Source organism: Eptatretus burgeri, chromosome 10 (assembly GCF_056783735.1).
Source record: "Eptatretus burgeri isolate ZD-2024b chromosome 10, Ebu_testis_v1, whole genome shotgun sequence".
NCBI classification, from domain to species: domain Eukaryota; kingdom Metazoa; phylum Chordata; class Myxini; order Myxiniformes; family Myxinidae; genus Eptatretus; species Eptatretus burgeri.
In genome coordinates, this window is record NC_140970.1 from 22,489,667 (window position 1) to 22,504,748 (window position 15,082).

A 15,082-nucleotide genomic window follows, 5' to 3' on the forward strand; every position below is an offset into this window, starting at 1 on the left:
CATGTGAGCACGATGCTGACAATGATGCAGTTCATCCAGCCAGAACTTTGATCATCTAGCCTTTTATGATGTCACTAGAGCCTTCTGTGCCTTGGCTGCCACCCCAGACACCATAGACAACTGGATGGAGTCTCTGGAGCAATTCGTGTATTGCTCTATGACCGCACTAGCAGCCTGGAATCAGTCAATCAGGCACGTAATCAGCTGTTCACCCAGAAAGGTAGAGACATTAAAGGACTCCCTCAAACACAAGCAGTACTGATTCATCACACAAAGAGGGGTGCCTACCAAGCTGGTCACTGCTGGGGACAGATGATGGTTGCAGTCCCAGAACTCCCATCCCCAGGTGACTGGGGGTGGAAGAAGGACACAGGTGGATGGGAAGGTCACTCGACCACACTGCCAGAAGCAACCCAGGCCTGTCGAGAAGTCATACGCTGTGGATGCAAAAACGGGTGCAGAGGACAGTGCAAATGTGTCAAGGCAGCACTTCAGTGCACTGCCCTTTGCCACTGTGGCGGACTGTGTTCTCGAAACAAACATGACATTGAAAACCTGTAATATTACCATGGAAGGCCTTACCTGGTTAAAAATGGAAGGACTGTCGTAGACTTGCCCTCACCACTAACATGTCAAACAACAATGGGACCATGCACTATTGATTTGCAAGATACAGCATAATCTCATGAACTGTGTGCTCATATAAATAAACTACCAATTATTATAAAGGAAACATTGCGAAGACTCCATTGTACTCTCATGAACATGTCACAGTTTCAAAACATGTACATGTATAACTCCACCAATATTAAATGTGTTTATAATATTACTATTATTTATTTCACTGAAAGCTAGATATATGTAGTTAGGGAGTTGTTGGAGTAGTTATAGCATGTTGTATATAGTACCACTGCATTCCTCATCCTTGAAAATGTACGATTAGCCACCAGAATCAATATCTTAGGTAGTCTAGAACCTGAGCTACTGGTAAAATAACAACTGGTGGTGACCATTTTGGCCACAGGACAATTCTGTGATGGCCCTATAGCTAAATATCTTCCTGAGGGCATGCACTAACAGTGTGCCAAAGCTCATGCTTGTATCATCAAAGGCACAATCCATTCCCATATCTGCCGGACTATAAACAAGCATTTACCAAGCCAATTTTCGTCGCCTCCAGTGTTTACTTGCTTCACGTAATATGTGAATTACATGTCCATCACTTTGTTTTTTAGCCGAGAAAAATTGTGGGAAAACCAAACCAAAAACCACGATCGCTGTGAACAAAACATGCATTACTTCATTTCCTCTGCATGAATTGTAATCAAAATGTAGCTTTGTTTCCTCAAAATGGTCCCTTCATTTAATGATAGAAGATGTGTTGTTTGGTCTTCAAATGTATACCAGAAGCCTGTGTGGCCTGTTCCAAGGAAGGCATTTTTGATTAGGCCAAAACAAAATGGCAGATTAAGACCCCTGTGAGGTGAATGTGGGCTGGCCAAGGATAAGCCTGTTTTTCTTTTTTCCTGATGAGATGAGTTGATTATCTTCAAAAGGGGTGTTTAAATTTACCTAAATACTGTTTTCATCAATGCCCTCCCTGGGAATTTTCTTAGTATGCATGCAAAGTTTCAGTTCACTTGGTATCATGGTGTTGGGGTGATGGAGGACACACACACAGACACACATGTTTACATTATATATATATATATATATATATATATATATATATATATATATATATATATATATATATATATATATATATATAGTTATGTGTGTGTGTGTGTGGTATGTCGTCCCATAGGGCAGATAGAAATGTGTAGAGTAGCATGGTCCGTGTGCCAGTGCTCCCTGGAACTCGGCATCAAAACAACATCAGTATGGCGTATCCTCACTAAGTAACTGAAGCTTTTCCCATACATCATCTCTATTTGGCATAAACTGAGTCAAGATGTCGTGAGAAGGAGACTTGATATGTGCAATTTGCTCAGTGCCAGGATGGAGTGGTACAGACACTGGATCAACCTGATCTGGTTCAGTGATGAAGCCCATTTCCACATGAACAGTGCCATCGACAACCACAACATTTTCTGGGGGCAGAACCATCTGAGAAGATCACTAAGAGGTACCTGAAAGGGCCTGAGGTCACATGCTTCTGTGCTTTCAATGCTAGATGGGGAACGCTAGGGCCTTACTGGTTTAAGAATGACAACAGCAGGACAGTGACGATCAATGGTGAGCGTTACCGGGCCGTGCTCCAGAAGTTCCATAATGATCTATCCCAAAAGGTCACCCCAAACTAGCTCAGCATGACCTGGTTTATGCAGGATGGTGCATCCCTACATACAGCTAGTGACACCATCACTTTCCGATGACAGCTCAGTGGCTCTGAGCTGTTCAGTGGTTCAGACCAGGAGCTCGTCACACCGACAGGAAGCCAGCTGTTTTCTCGTGCAGGCAAGGGTGGGGGGGGGGGGGGGAGAGATCACACACAAGGACCTGGCTGCTCAGCTCACAGCTCTATTCTCATTCAACTCTGACTCAACCGACCCTCAGACTGCACTCTGACCCGTCATGAGCGTGGGCTTTTATGGGCTCACAGGACGTCCTGCCTTATGACTTTGTCAGCCTTTACTGCCCTGCATTTATTGGTGGTTCGTTCGAAAATCAAGGGGAATCCCCTCCCCTGAGCCTCAGGATTTAACTCGAATGTTCCAGACTCGCACATTCCTGGCAAAAGTAGCACTTCCTCAGTGTTGCAAAGCCGAATTCCCCTTTCAAAGCACATTTAGGACAGATTTACAGAGAAAGGAGTATTAAGAGGGGAGAAGCAGTTTTAGACACAAACATTAAGCCGCTGTCACACCTTGACGATTTCGCCAGCGTATGCCGACGTATGAAAAATTTGTCTAAAACGCTGGCACACGTCAAATACATTATGGGTAAGTTTTGTATACGTTAAGAGCACGCTGGCATACGTCATAGTACGCCGAGCTCGTCGACAAACTTTAACATGCTCAAAATTTTTCGACGTATGCCAGCGTATGACTCACACGTTCCGCATATGCTGGCCATAAGTTGTAGGCACGTTACGCGATCGTTGACACACGTTACTTGTAAGTTACTCATAAGTCGAAACACGTCGAGGTAATGTTTGGCATACCCGAAACTTATTTCTAACCTATGAGTAACGTGTTGTAGGCACGTTACGCGATCGTTGACACGTCGACACACGTTACTTGTAAGTTACTCATAAGTCGAAAAACGTCGAGGTAATGTTTAGCGTCAGTGTTCCAGACTCCATGTTTTTTATTTTATTTTTCTTCGGCATGACGGTGATGTTGACACTTCGATTTCTAGTGCGGTTATAATATAATATAATATAATTAATAGGCCGCTCAACGATTTAAATCATAACCGCACTAGAAATTGAAGTGTCAACATCACCGTCATGCCGAAGAAAAGAAAAAATAAAAAGAAAAAAAAAACCATGGGGACCGGAACACTGACGGGTTCCTCCTGTGTGAACCCCATTTTTATTTGCCAATTCCCCTAAACGCTGCCAATACGCCATTATAGTATACGGTAGCTGTAAGTTAGTAACACGTTCAGTAAGTTCTGTGGTCGTCTGGAAGACGTCAAATACGTCTACATACGTCAATATTTGCTGGAGATACGTTACACATAGGTTCAAAGCACGTTACTCATAGGTTAGAAATAAGTTTCGGGTATGCTAAACATTACCTCGACGTGTTTCGACTTATGAGTAGCTTACAAGTAACGTGTGTCGACGTGTGTCAACGATCGCGTAATGTGCCTACAACTTATGGCCAGCGTATGCGGAACATGTGCGTCATACGCTGGCATATGACGAAAAATTTTCAGCATGCTTAAAATTTGTCGACGTACTCGGCGTACTACGACGTATGTCAGCGTGCTCTTTATGTATACAAAACTTACCCATAACGTATTCGACGTGTCAGCGTATTGGGCAAATTTTTCATACGTCAGCATACGCTGGCTAAGACGTCAAGGTGTGACAGCGGCTTGACACTTCGATGTCTGGTGCGGTTATGATTTGAATCGTCGAGCGGCAGCCTTTTAATAAGCTACGCCACGTGATCGACGGCGATACGCTGCCTCGCACTATGTATACGTTAGACTATTGTTGGGCATAGGTTGTGAACGCCAACAACACACTAAGCATTCGTTGGTATAAGTTATCTATATGTTATCAAAACGTTCTGTGTACATTACTAATACGTTATGCATACGTCCAACTCGTTATGAATACGCCCAAAACTGGAAAAAAAACATCAATAGTTCAGCGTACGCCAGCGTTTTACATACATTTTGATACGTTGCCATACGCTGGCTAAAACGTCAAGGTGTGACAGCGGCTTTAGGAAGGGGAGATAGCAGCTTCTCAATACATATATCAACAAATATTCTGTTACAATTAATTTTCCTCATTCTTATGCTAAACTTGCAGTATAAAAAGATATTTCTAAGCTATACTTTGTTAACCCCAATGAACTATTTCTGCAACAATATATTATATTCAATTATTATCACGCACAATCACAAGTGTGGAAATATAATGCATAAAAAAACCGTCATGGGATTATGAGGTCAAACCAGCAAATGAGGCAGAAACCTCTGTTTTTGCACTTCACATCAAGTTAACTATTTAATAGTTTGAGCTTCAATCACTATAATCACCTGTCGTCAAAGAAAGCGAACTTTACACCAGACCATTATATATATATATATATATATATATATATATATATATATATATATATATATATATATATATATATATATATATATATATATATATATATATATATATATATATATATATATATATATACATATATTTACATAGATATACTTAAACTAAACAGTGCACAACACATTCTTCCCCTCCCCCCTTGTCAAGGTGAGCCATTTCTCCTGAAACACGAGATTGTTACTGCTGCACCTGTATTGAACTTTATGCAAAAGCTGTGACAGAGCCACTTACCTTTGTGATTTTCACCGTGTTTCAACGCACTACCAATAAAACGGTTATGTCTACAGGAGCTTTTGGATGAGACACATTAATGCATTTTATGTGCATCTTGTTTCTCCTTAGTCGGACACCTTGCTGCAGGGACCACGTGCTCTGGTTTAACGTTCACCCGATGCGGGACGTGCCTGGGCCAAGAAGCAAATAACTCATTGCAGAGGGACTACCTGTGCCAGCCAGGTTAACGTTCTCCCACTGCGGCTGGTGCCTGGGCCAAGGTCCAGACGCCGCATTCATACGAACTTTGTCTCCCAATAAGTAATTTAAATATCGACGCGATTCGAGCTTAAAAACAAGTTTACCTTCCATGCCTGTTTTATACAGTATAGATGATGAAATTGTTCACAATAAATACCTTTCTTGAATGTGGTTGTAAACTTCAGACAAGTTTGCTTCACTGCATGTTGGTCACTCTAACCTGTCCATTAACCAACGGAACACTTCGTCATACAAAGCTGAAATTTTGGACGAAGTGCTGAACGCTTTATGCCGAAAACAGAAACTCCAATATTTTGGACATGATCCCTAAACATCACAAGAAGTTGCAAAGAATTGCCCGAAGATATAGCTCGCTGTACATGTATCTCTGCCATTCTGACATAAATGCAGAAAAATTTGCTACATTTTCATGAAGGCTTTTCCTTCATATAATGATAAACGTCTGATGCTTGGATGTAAATGTCACAAAGAATAAAAGAAAAAGCCAAACCTCACAAAGTAGAATAAGCAGATGTTAATCTGTGCAGCACATCTGTAAGACAATGTCCAAGTAAGCTAAAACTGCACACGCACATGCAAGGTTGTTGGACAGTGCTTCTCTTTAAAAACACACATGTATGTTCTGTCACGACTGCACATGGCAAAATTGAGACAAACCGAAACGTCACAAATTTAGTTTCTTTAATAACTCAAAAACACTTATTCCTAGAAAGCAGTTTCAACAAAGATTCATTTTCATGAAACCGACAATGTCACAAATCGAAATATCAGAAAGCGAAAGGCACAAAATGAAACGTTGCAAACCACTTTGTGCAACATCACGAAATATGGCTTAATATTCCACGAGCACTTGCCTGTTAACAAGACCAACATTTGCTGAGCAATTCATTATCACATAGCCAACAACTTTGAACGTCACAAAGGGAAGGTTCACCGAGACTTTTCATTTACTTTGCACACCAAATAATAACTGGAACCAATCATCGTTCCAGTTTAATTATACAGCACATTTCCAGACATTTGTATGGGTTTGAATGGAGTTTAATAAATATGTGGAAAGTGGGAGGGGGGGCATGGGGTTCTCAGGTTGAGTGTGAGAGTTAGGAGTTGGAGTAAGCGGGTGTGAGGGGGCGTGTAGTTGAGAGTGGGGCTTTGAATGGCCAAGACACAACGTTGTCTGAATGCCAATGTTTCACTTTTAATTTCCTGGCATGTTTGTTTTCCCAAGTGATGGATATTGCCTGAATCTGATCCAAAAGAGGGGTCGTGGTGGCTGGGGCAAGTGAGTGGGTGGGGGAGGGGCCACTTGTACAAAAATCTCATCTTTTGTTGCTTCTTTATTCCTGAATCTAAGTCGTATGTTGCTTTGGGTTAAAAGACGTCTGCCTAGTTCAGTCGTCCATTAAATCACGTAAAAATAATATAACTGAGACCAAAGAAAAGACAAATCTGGTTCATTAGGCATAAAGAGAAAAGGTGCGGAGGTTTAAAAGCATTTTTAAAACTGCAAAGAAAATACCATGATAATAGATAAGAGAGTGGAGATTTTTTATATTTTTATTTTAACCACATATAGGTGTGCACAGCATATGAGGTATCTGAGTAGACCTTCCACCACCACATAGTTTATAAGAAACGTTCTGACTGGCTGAACCGTGCGAATCCTAATCTAAGTACAAGGCCTCAATTTCTGCAAAGCATCCCCTTTTACTGTTAATTTACTGTACAGTTACATTATGTTAAAGCTCATAGCTCCAGTGACAACCTACTCTGCTACAGCCAACAACGATGGAGGCAGTACGATTTTAGTTATATTCAACGTGATGATCCCAACACTGTACAATAAGTCAGTGGGCTGGCAGGATAGCTCAAAGGCACACACACTCACCTCTGAGCTCTCTAGCCTGGGTATGAAGCCTGACCCAGCTGTAGACTGTCAGCCCGATATTTCACAGGCAGAGCGAGGTATCAATGTGTGCGACATCCCTTATATGGACACTTAGCCGAGTGTCCCTCTACCACCATTAGTTGGTGGACATTAAACACCCCACGGTGTCTTTAGTAAAGAGGAGCGTGTTATCACCGGTGTCCTGAACAAATTTCAAATTCCTGCTTGAATGTACAAGGGTATTTTAACATCAGTGGCAAAACAGCACCTCAATCATGTTGAATTGAGAACCAGTGGGCTGAATTCAGGATTCGATCTCAATCCAATACATCAGCTGCAATAAGGAAATCAATATATTTTTTAAGGCCAAATGGAAAGTGATGGAGGACATGCCAATGTTATAGAGTTAACACGGGACTAAATAAAACTAAATTATGGATCGTAACTTTTGCAATAATTTATTCCAAAAAAGCTGATATATTTTGACAAATGTAACTTCCTAGCATGCTTTTTCCAAGTCCTAATATATTTATTTTCACCACTTTTTAAGAGTTGTATGTAAGAATGTACGATGTAAGTCAAAAATCGGAGCAATTAAATGAATCAAACTGATATTTGAAGTGTAGGAAGGGCATAAATTTCACACTAGGAAGTGTGTGTGTTTCATGTTTATCTTTTGCAAAAAGAAATTGATGTTTTATACAAAGTTTTTTTTTCTTTTAAAAACAAATGATAAAAAGACCCTATGATGGACCTCAACATGTTTATCAATGCCATTGAAGCTTTACACAATAAATAAATATTTATATTTTTTGATACAGTAATAAGTTTGTCAGAAAAACATTCAAATTGTGTCAAGGTATGGTGGAAAAAATAATGCTAAAGAAGAGGAATAAGAAGGCGAAGAGAAGCAAGCAAGGAGAAGAAGTTGCCATTGCCACGCATCATACACCCTGTCTTTCTAAATCAGTGTACAACGGGCAGCCATGTTTTGTTCTGCAACTCAGCCTGCCCCCCTCTGCACTCGTTAATGAGGGCAAATCTCCATTCCCTGAGGAGGGGCGGGTGTGCCCGACGAGGACCGGGCCCGGGTTAACCGTGGCATTCCCAGCGTGACAATAGCAGTGAACCTCGCGTCATGTCTAGACGGAGCTGGCGATCAATCCGTGAGCGTGCCGAGAGACGGGGGACGGGTGAGGAGGGCTGGCGAGACGGCCTGTGGGAGGAAAAAGGAGGAAGGAAGAAGGGAGGGCAAGGCAAGCAGACAGACAAACAGACCAAAAATAATTTTTTATTTTTGCTTTAAGATAACGAGCAAATAGCTTGTTTGCAATTATTCTCACAAAATTGTGTTCGTCCAGAAAACTTCTTTCAGCCATTTCATCTGATTACGCTACACTTCTTTCCCATTGGCAAGGCCTGATGCATACATGCATACATACATACATACATACTTACGTACATGCTGCCTAGCGTAGGGGTACATGCACTCACCTTTGAGCTGTCTCGACTTGGGTTTGAACTCAACACAGCCAAAACCATCATCCTGGTGTTTCGCTTCAAGGACGATACATCAATGTGTGTGCTGTCCATTGGAGGGACGTTAAGCTGTAGGATCTGTCTGCCAATACTGGGGGCAATGTTGGACGTGAAAGAGAACTTTTCGTGTCTTTTCCAAAGAGTACGTGAGTTATTGCCGGCCAAATTCTAAATTCCTGCCACAGTCAAACGTCAGGCCTGTGCAGCCGATTCATGAAACACTTGGGCCAGAATTATTCCCCCAGGTGACCCCATATGGTGGGAATAACTCGGTCCGTTAAAGCAAAAGACACCCACACACACATGCATAATAAAACCAATAAATATTTTCAGACCACTCTTGATGCATAAGATGTACTTCAAGGAAAAGAAGATAGTACAAAAATGGGCATGGCTGAAATATTCCATAGAATTTCCAAAGAGCAGGCCTTGCCAATGGAAATCAGAAGCAGCATTATATGAAATTGTTGAAATGCATTTTCTGGAATAACACCTTATCTCATGAAAATGATTGTATAGTAAGTGTTTGGTCTTTACTTTTACCAACCTGCAGCCTTTAATAACATAATCACTTTAATTTAGACATGAAAAGGATTGCATATTCGGTGTCTGGTCTTTACCTTTACCAACCTGCAGCCTTTAATAACACAGTCACTTTAATTTAGACTATGAACCTCCAATGTTTTTATTTTTAAATGGTGCCATTTCCTATTCAGAAATGACAACCACGAGGCAAGAAGGAAAGGTAGGCCGAGGGCGGTCTTCCTGCAGATGTCTGTTCAGCAGGAAAGGCAGTAGGTTATATAGTTATCTCCAGCCTGGGCAACATTCCTGCCTTAAAACAATATAACCTACTACCTCAGCCTGCAAGAACAGTCTTTCCTGCTGACTCTCCCCCCTCACCCCCCCCCCCGGCACCTCCCCAAACAGGCCTCACCCGACACGTGTGGAGAGAGAGAGGCAAACAGCTGGATATTTTCATGATCAGATGTCATTCAGCATCATCGCTTCTGATTTTTGGTCCTGGGTATTCGACACGATAATCAGTTTTACCTTTTCCAACCGCTTATGCTATAATGACTTAATTGTGTTGCGTTCCCTTTTGTTTTCTACAAATCCTGTTTTCTCTCGGCCTAATCTCTTGAATGAATACGGTGTACTGTTTGTTCCTTCACAGTGACACAAGAAAGGGTAATAACAGGGAAAAAGAAAAGCTTTTGATGAAGGAAATGTATGTACACTGACAGTGTGGATGCAACATGGGACTGCACGTTTCATGCGTTGTTGTTTTTTTTCCCCCCTGTGACGACCGCACTCATTTGCGTTCAGTTCTTTTATCCAACATGCCTTCTCTTCTCCATTCAACAGCTTCCATTTTCCTGTTTTTCATCCTCTCACTTCTGTTGTGAACAGGATTTATAATGGTTAAGGTGTTTTCAATAGGCTGCTGATGATGTCGTGCAGTGAAACCGCAGGTGCAGGAAAGACAGTAGACTGTATAGTTATCTCCAGCTCAGGGCGTCACCCCCAAACTATACAATCTACTACCTCAACCTACACCACGGACTTTCGGAGACTTGAGGCTTCAAGCTTCATGAGGATTTCATGACTTCAACAAGTCGAGGCTGCTCTGCTGAATATCCCCTCCCTGCCTTTTCTATACCAGCATCACAGCTTATGAGAAACAAGAACATGACCATGGAAGGTTTACAATGTGGACAGTGGGGGTGATAGAGGACAAGCAGAAGTGAGGCAGACATAATAAGTCAAAACAGAAGAGTAAAGACCACATATGTGACATAGGATATCAATGAGCCACCATCTTGAATAACTGCAGAGAGTGTGATAAGATAGATATCAGGAACTGATATCACTTATTCTTCTTCTTCAATTGAATTATTCCCACATTATTGTGGGGTTGGCTAGGGGAAGTGTTTGGCCTAAGTCTTTCACAAACTGGCTGGCCAGGCCTCACATTCGACGAAGTAGTTAGGGAAGGAATTTGGAATTTGGCCATGGTGCCGGCAAGAGCTCGCCGACTCTTTGTGAAGGACACCGTAGGATCTTTAACGTCCACCAACTCATGCCAGCAGATGGGACCTACACTTAACATTCATCTGAGGGACGACACACATGTTGGTGAATCACCCTGCCTGTGAAACACTGGGATGACAATTTATAGCTGGGCCAAGATGCAAACCCAGGCCAAACAGCTTAGAGGCTAGTGTGTGTACCTCTAGGCCATCCTGCAAGTCCAGAAGTGATATTACTTAAGTGAGAAAAGAGGGACAGACGGATGGACAATGGAGGGAGGGGGGGGGGTCAAACTTTTTTGGTGAATTTTTTCTTCACTTATACTGTCCAAACTTTTCGCACAGCGTGTTGTCAGTCAGCCTTTCTCACAGTTGTTTAAATGAGTTTAAAACATCAAAAATAATTATTTTATTTTCCACGTTACACGCTCTCTGCATCGTCTATATATTAAGCTACTTGTAAGTAACCGCCCTGAATCTGCAAATTTCGAACATTGTAATATAGTTTGCTTAAACCACATATTTATTTAAAGTAGTTCTTGCTGGGATGGTGTAAAAAATTGACAATATCACAAAATATAATATATGAAGTATGGAGACTAGTTGTGGGGACTCCATTATAACAAAAATAACTAGGACACTTGGAAGAGTGCATACCTCCGCCCCGTAATGCCTGATGCACAAGAACATATCGGGCCCAATACATTTTTGAGATATTATTTAATTTCAAAAATTAAATAAATCTCGTATTCGGATTTGGATATTCATCACAATTGAATCAATTCTTCCTTGTCAAACACCCAATGAGTCCACCAAGTTTCGTCCGAATCCGTCCACAACTTTTTGAGATATCGTGCTGTATATCCTTTTTTGCCCGAACTCTCAATGGTGAAGAATCACTCAACAAATTTTAGCAGCCGGATCCGGATCCAGATGTTCACCAAAATCTAATCAGTTCATGCTTGTCACACACCCACCAAATTTCATCTGGATCCGTCCACAACTTTTTGAGATATCGTGCTGTATATCCTTTTTTGCCCGAACTCTCAGTGGTGAAGAATCACTTTACAAATTTTAGTAGCCGAATCCGGATCTTCACCAAAATCTAATCAGTTCGTCCTTGTCACACACCCACCAAATTTCATCTGGATCCGTCCACAACTTTTTGAGATATCCTGCACACAAACAGGCAAACGGACAAACAAAGACAGAAAAGGGTGAAAACATCACCTCCTTCCACCTTCGATGGCAGAGGTGAAAATTGTGTTCGCTGTGTTGAACTCAGCAGAGTAAAAGAGAAATAAAGGCATGAATACAAAAGCCTGTGCAGAGGTACAAGACACAATACCATTGATTAGCACAAAAACGGAGCTCACGGCTTTATACCTTTGGTGAGAGAAAGCTTGCGATCACATTCTGGGCTGCCAAAGTGTGAGCACGTGTACTGTGAAACCGGTAGGTTTGTGCGTGAAAACTCAGATGCAGATTTGTATAAATGTACACACGAAGAACTCAGAGCATTACTGTAGAAGCCAAGCGAGGTCGAATTGCACGTTGCACCAGCTGCTGGAAGGCATGATGGAGGACAAAGTTATGCAGGGTAAGGTGAGGGTTGGTGGAGAGAGAGGAGAGGGGAGGGTGGGGGCGTGTAGGGTGAGAGCAGTGTTGGGTTTCTGACGCAATTTCGCAGATACGAGTCAGCACTTTCCACCGTGGATGCCTGTTTTGCTTGAGCATGGGTGAGGAGAGCAGATGGGGACTGAAGGGAAGGGAGAAATGAGGGAAGTAGTAGGGGAAATTGGCCTTGCGTAGAACTTTGGGAGATTCAGTGCATAGCATGCAGGATAAGGTTGATAAGAGAAAAATAATACTAACCGAGGATTATGGTTGAAGAAATGTTCTTTTCTTTATTCAATTTACAAAACCCTGCCAAACTGTACTTGAAGCCTCGTCCACTAATCACATATGCCTCCAATCACTCATACATCCCACCCCACCACCCACTCCAATCCACATTCCTCTTATTTCCATCTTCTTTAATCGAGTCCTTTGGAAGCCAAATCCCTCAAAACATTAACTGACAGTAAAAGTAAGTCATGACTATGTCGTGTTGAGGTTACAAGGAGGTGAACAAGTTAAAGATAAGATGATAAAAGAGGACATGTGGGAGCGGGAAGGGTTGGTGGGGGAGGCAGGAGGGAAAACGTCTTTTATCTTCAATTCAAATTATCTGTACGTTACCAATGACCCTCTCACTTTCCAGGAGCTCACTTACCACCGCATGATGAATCCTCTTGTAAAGTCGTGGAAGGTCTTTCTGTCTATCCCCGCTCACTCTCATTTGCCATCCCTTGAACAACAACAACAACAACAAAAAGTTACATTGCGCCCCACAAACATGTGCCTACTCCATAAATAATCTCTTTCCTTTAAGTGCAGGAGAGACAGGCAAGGTTGTTGATACTGCTTGGCAGGCTGAAGAAGGCAACATCTATAACCGCAGCCAGATGTGGCTGTACGTTGTGCATGGGCAAGATAGGCCACGAGTTGGAATCACTCGAGGGATACAGTATAGAATACAACAGATGTTGCTCAATGGCATTTTCTTTGATGAAAAAGAAAGCTGACAATTATTTTTAGGTAATGACAGAATATTGTGTGAAGGCTTGTGTCGGCTTGCATCAGTGGACAAGATGAACAATAGATTTTATTGACTAGAAGTTGATATGAGTATGTTTACTGCCGTGGTAAATGAAGTACGTCTGACGTTTCAAGTGTTTAGCCTTTCATCAGAGCAAAAAGTGCTGAATGTAGCATGAAACGTTTTTTGCTCTGACCAAGAGCTAACGTACAAAACGTCTGCGATACCTCGTTTCGCATGGTGGGAAACATATTCTTATCAACTTTTAGTTGATAAAAATGACAATATGTTGAGGTACGATTACTGTGCAATCTTTTATACATACAGTAATGGTGAGAAAATAAAAAGAAATGGCATTGACAAAATTATTGACATCCTGAGCTTAATATTTGGTAGCACAGACTTTGGACAAAATAAATGCAGCCAAGTGCTTCCTATAGCCTTGAACGAGCTTCTTCCACCTCTCCACTGACAGTTTGGCCCACTCTTCTTGTGCAAACTGCTCCAGTTCTCCTCGATTTGAAGGGCACCTTCTCCCAACTGCTGTTTTCAGATCTCCCCACAGGTGTTCAATGGGATTTAGATTTGGACTCACTGCTGGCCACTTCAGAACAGTCCAGCGTTTTGTCTTGAACCATTCCTGGGTGTTTTTTGAAGTGTGTTTGGGGTCATTGTCCTGCTGCAAGACCCATGACCTATGACGGAGACCCAGCTTTGTGCCACTGGGTTGAACATTGCGTTCCAAAATGCCTTGGTAATCTGATTTCATGAAGCCATGCACACATTCAAAGCACCCAGTGCCAGAGGCAGCACAGCAACCCCAAAACATCACTGAACCTCCTCCATGTTTGACTGTAGGGAAGGTGGTCTTTTCTTTGAAAGCTTCATTTTGTTTCTGTAAACATAGAGATGATGTGCTTTACCAAAAAAGCTACAATTTGGACTCTTGTGTCCATAAGACATTCTCCCAGAGGATTTTGGCTTGTTCAGGTGTATTTTTGCAAATTCCAGTCGGGCTTTCTTTTGTCTCTCAGCAGTGGGGCCCTCCTGGGTCTCTGACCATAGAACCCCCTTTCATTTATTTGGCGACGGATGGTGCGAGTTGAAACTCGTTCCTTGTGTCTGAAGGTCAGCTTGAATCTGTTTGGCAGTTGATTGAGGTTCTTTCTCCACCATTGGAACAATCCTTCGCTGCAATCTTCGATCAAGTTTTCTCATGCGGCCACGTCCAGGGAGGTTGGCTTCAGTGCCATGGGCCTTAAACTTCCTGATAACATTGTGTATGGTGCACACAGGAACATCAAGATCTTGAGATTGTCCACGCTTGGCTACAATCTTGTGTCTGAACTCAGACAATTCTCGGGTTTTCTTTCTTTTCTCCATGCTCATTGTGGTCTACAGGTCTCGTCAGGTCAGGTATGGGAGCATGCGCCAGAGCAGCATGTCACTGTGTCCACATGTGGTATACACAGTGACACAAAACAGCAGAATGACTCCTTTTTTCTATTCAAACTGGTTGAATGAGTGATTTTTATATTGCAGGCACCTGCAACTCACCACAGCTGAGTTCAATTCCAAAGTAAAGGAGAATCACCTGCTTGAAATCTATTTCTAACAACTTCCAAAAGATGCCAAAAATATTGTCCGAGCCATTTTAGGATTTCTGTGTAGAACAAGCTGGGATT

At 42.1% G+C, this 15,082-nt stretch overlaps 1 protein-coding gene across 38 annotated transcripts in view; it reads right to left on the minus strand.

Moving 5' to 3' along the window:
- Nucleotides 1-5,960: 5,960 nt before the first annotated feature.
- The window catches only part of LOC147018074 (uncharacterized), a 90,772-nt gene continuing 81,650 nt past the window's right edge, over nucleotides 5,961-15,082 (minus strand). For 18 of the 38 annotated variants that reach the window (XR_015062252.1, XR_015062253.1, XR_015062250.1 and 15 more), the window contains 3 exons: nucleotides 13,032-13,106; nucleotides 11,987-12,078; nucleotides 5,961-8,400 (listed from right to left, as the gene is read on the minus strand). Coding sequence is in view for 13 of the 38 variants with exons in the window: in XM_085897401.1 (XP_085753527.1) it covers nucleotides 8,277-8,400; nucleotides 11,987-12,078; nucleotides 13,032-13,106 (291 nt within the window). In the remaining 25 variants the exon portion in view is untranslated. Of the gene's footprint in view, nucleotides 8,401-11,986; nucleotides 12,079-12,142; nucleotides 12,323-13,031; nucleotides 13,107-15,082 lie in introns of all 38 variants that reach the window. The other 20 variants (XR_015062242.1, XR_015062245.1, XR_015062243.1 and 17 more) reach the window with 2 other exon arrangements.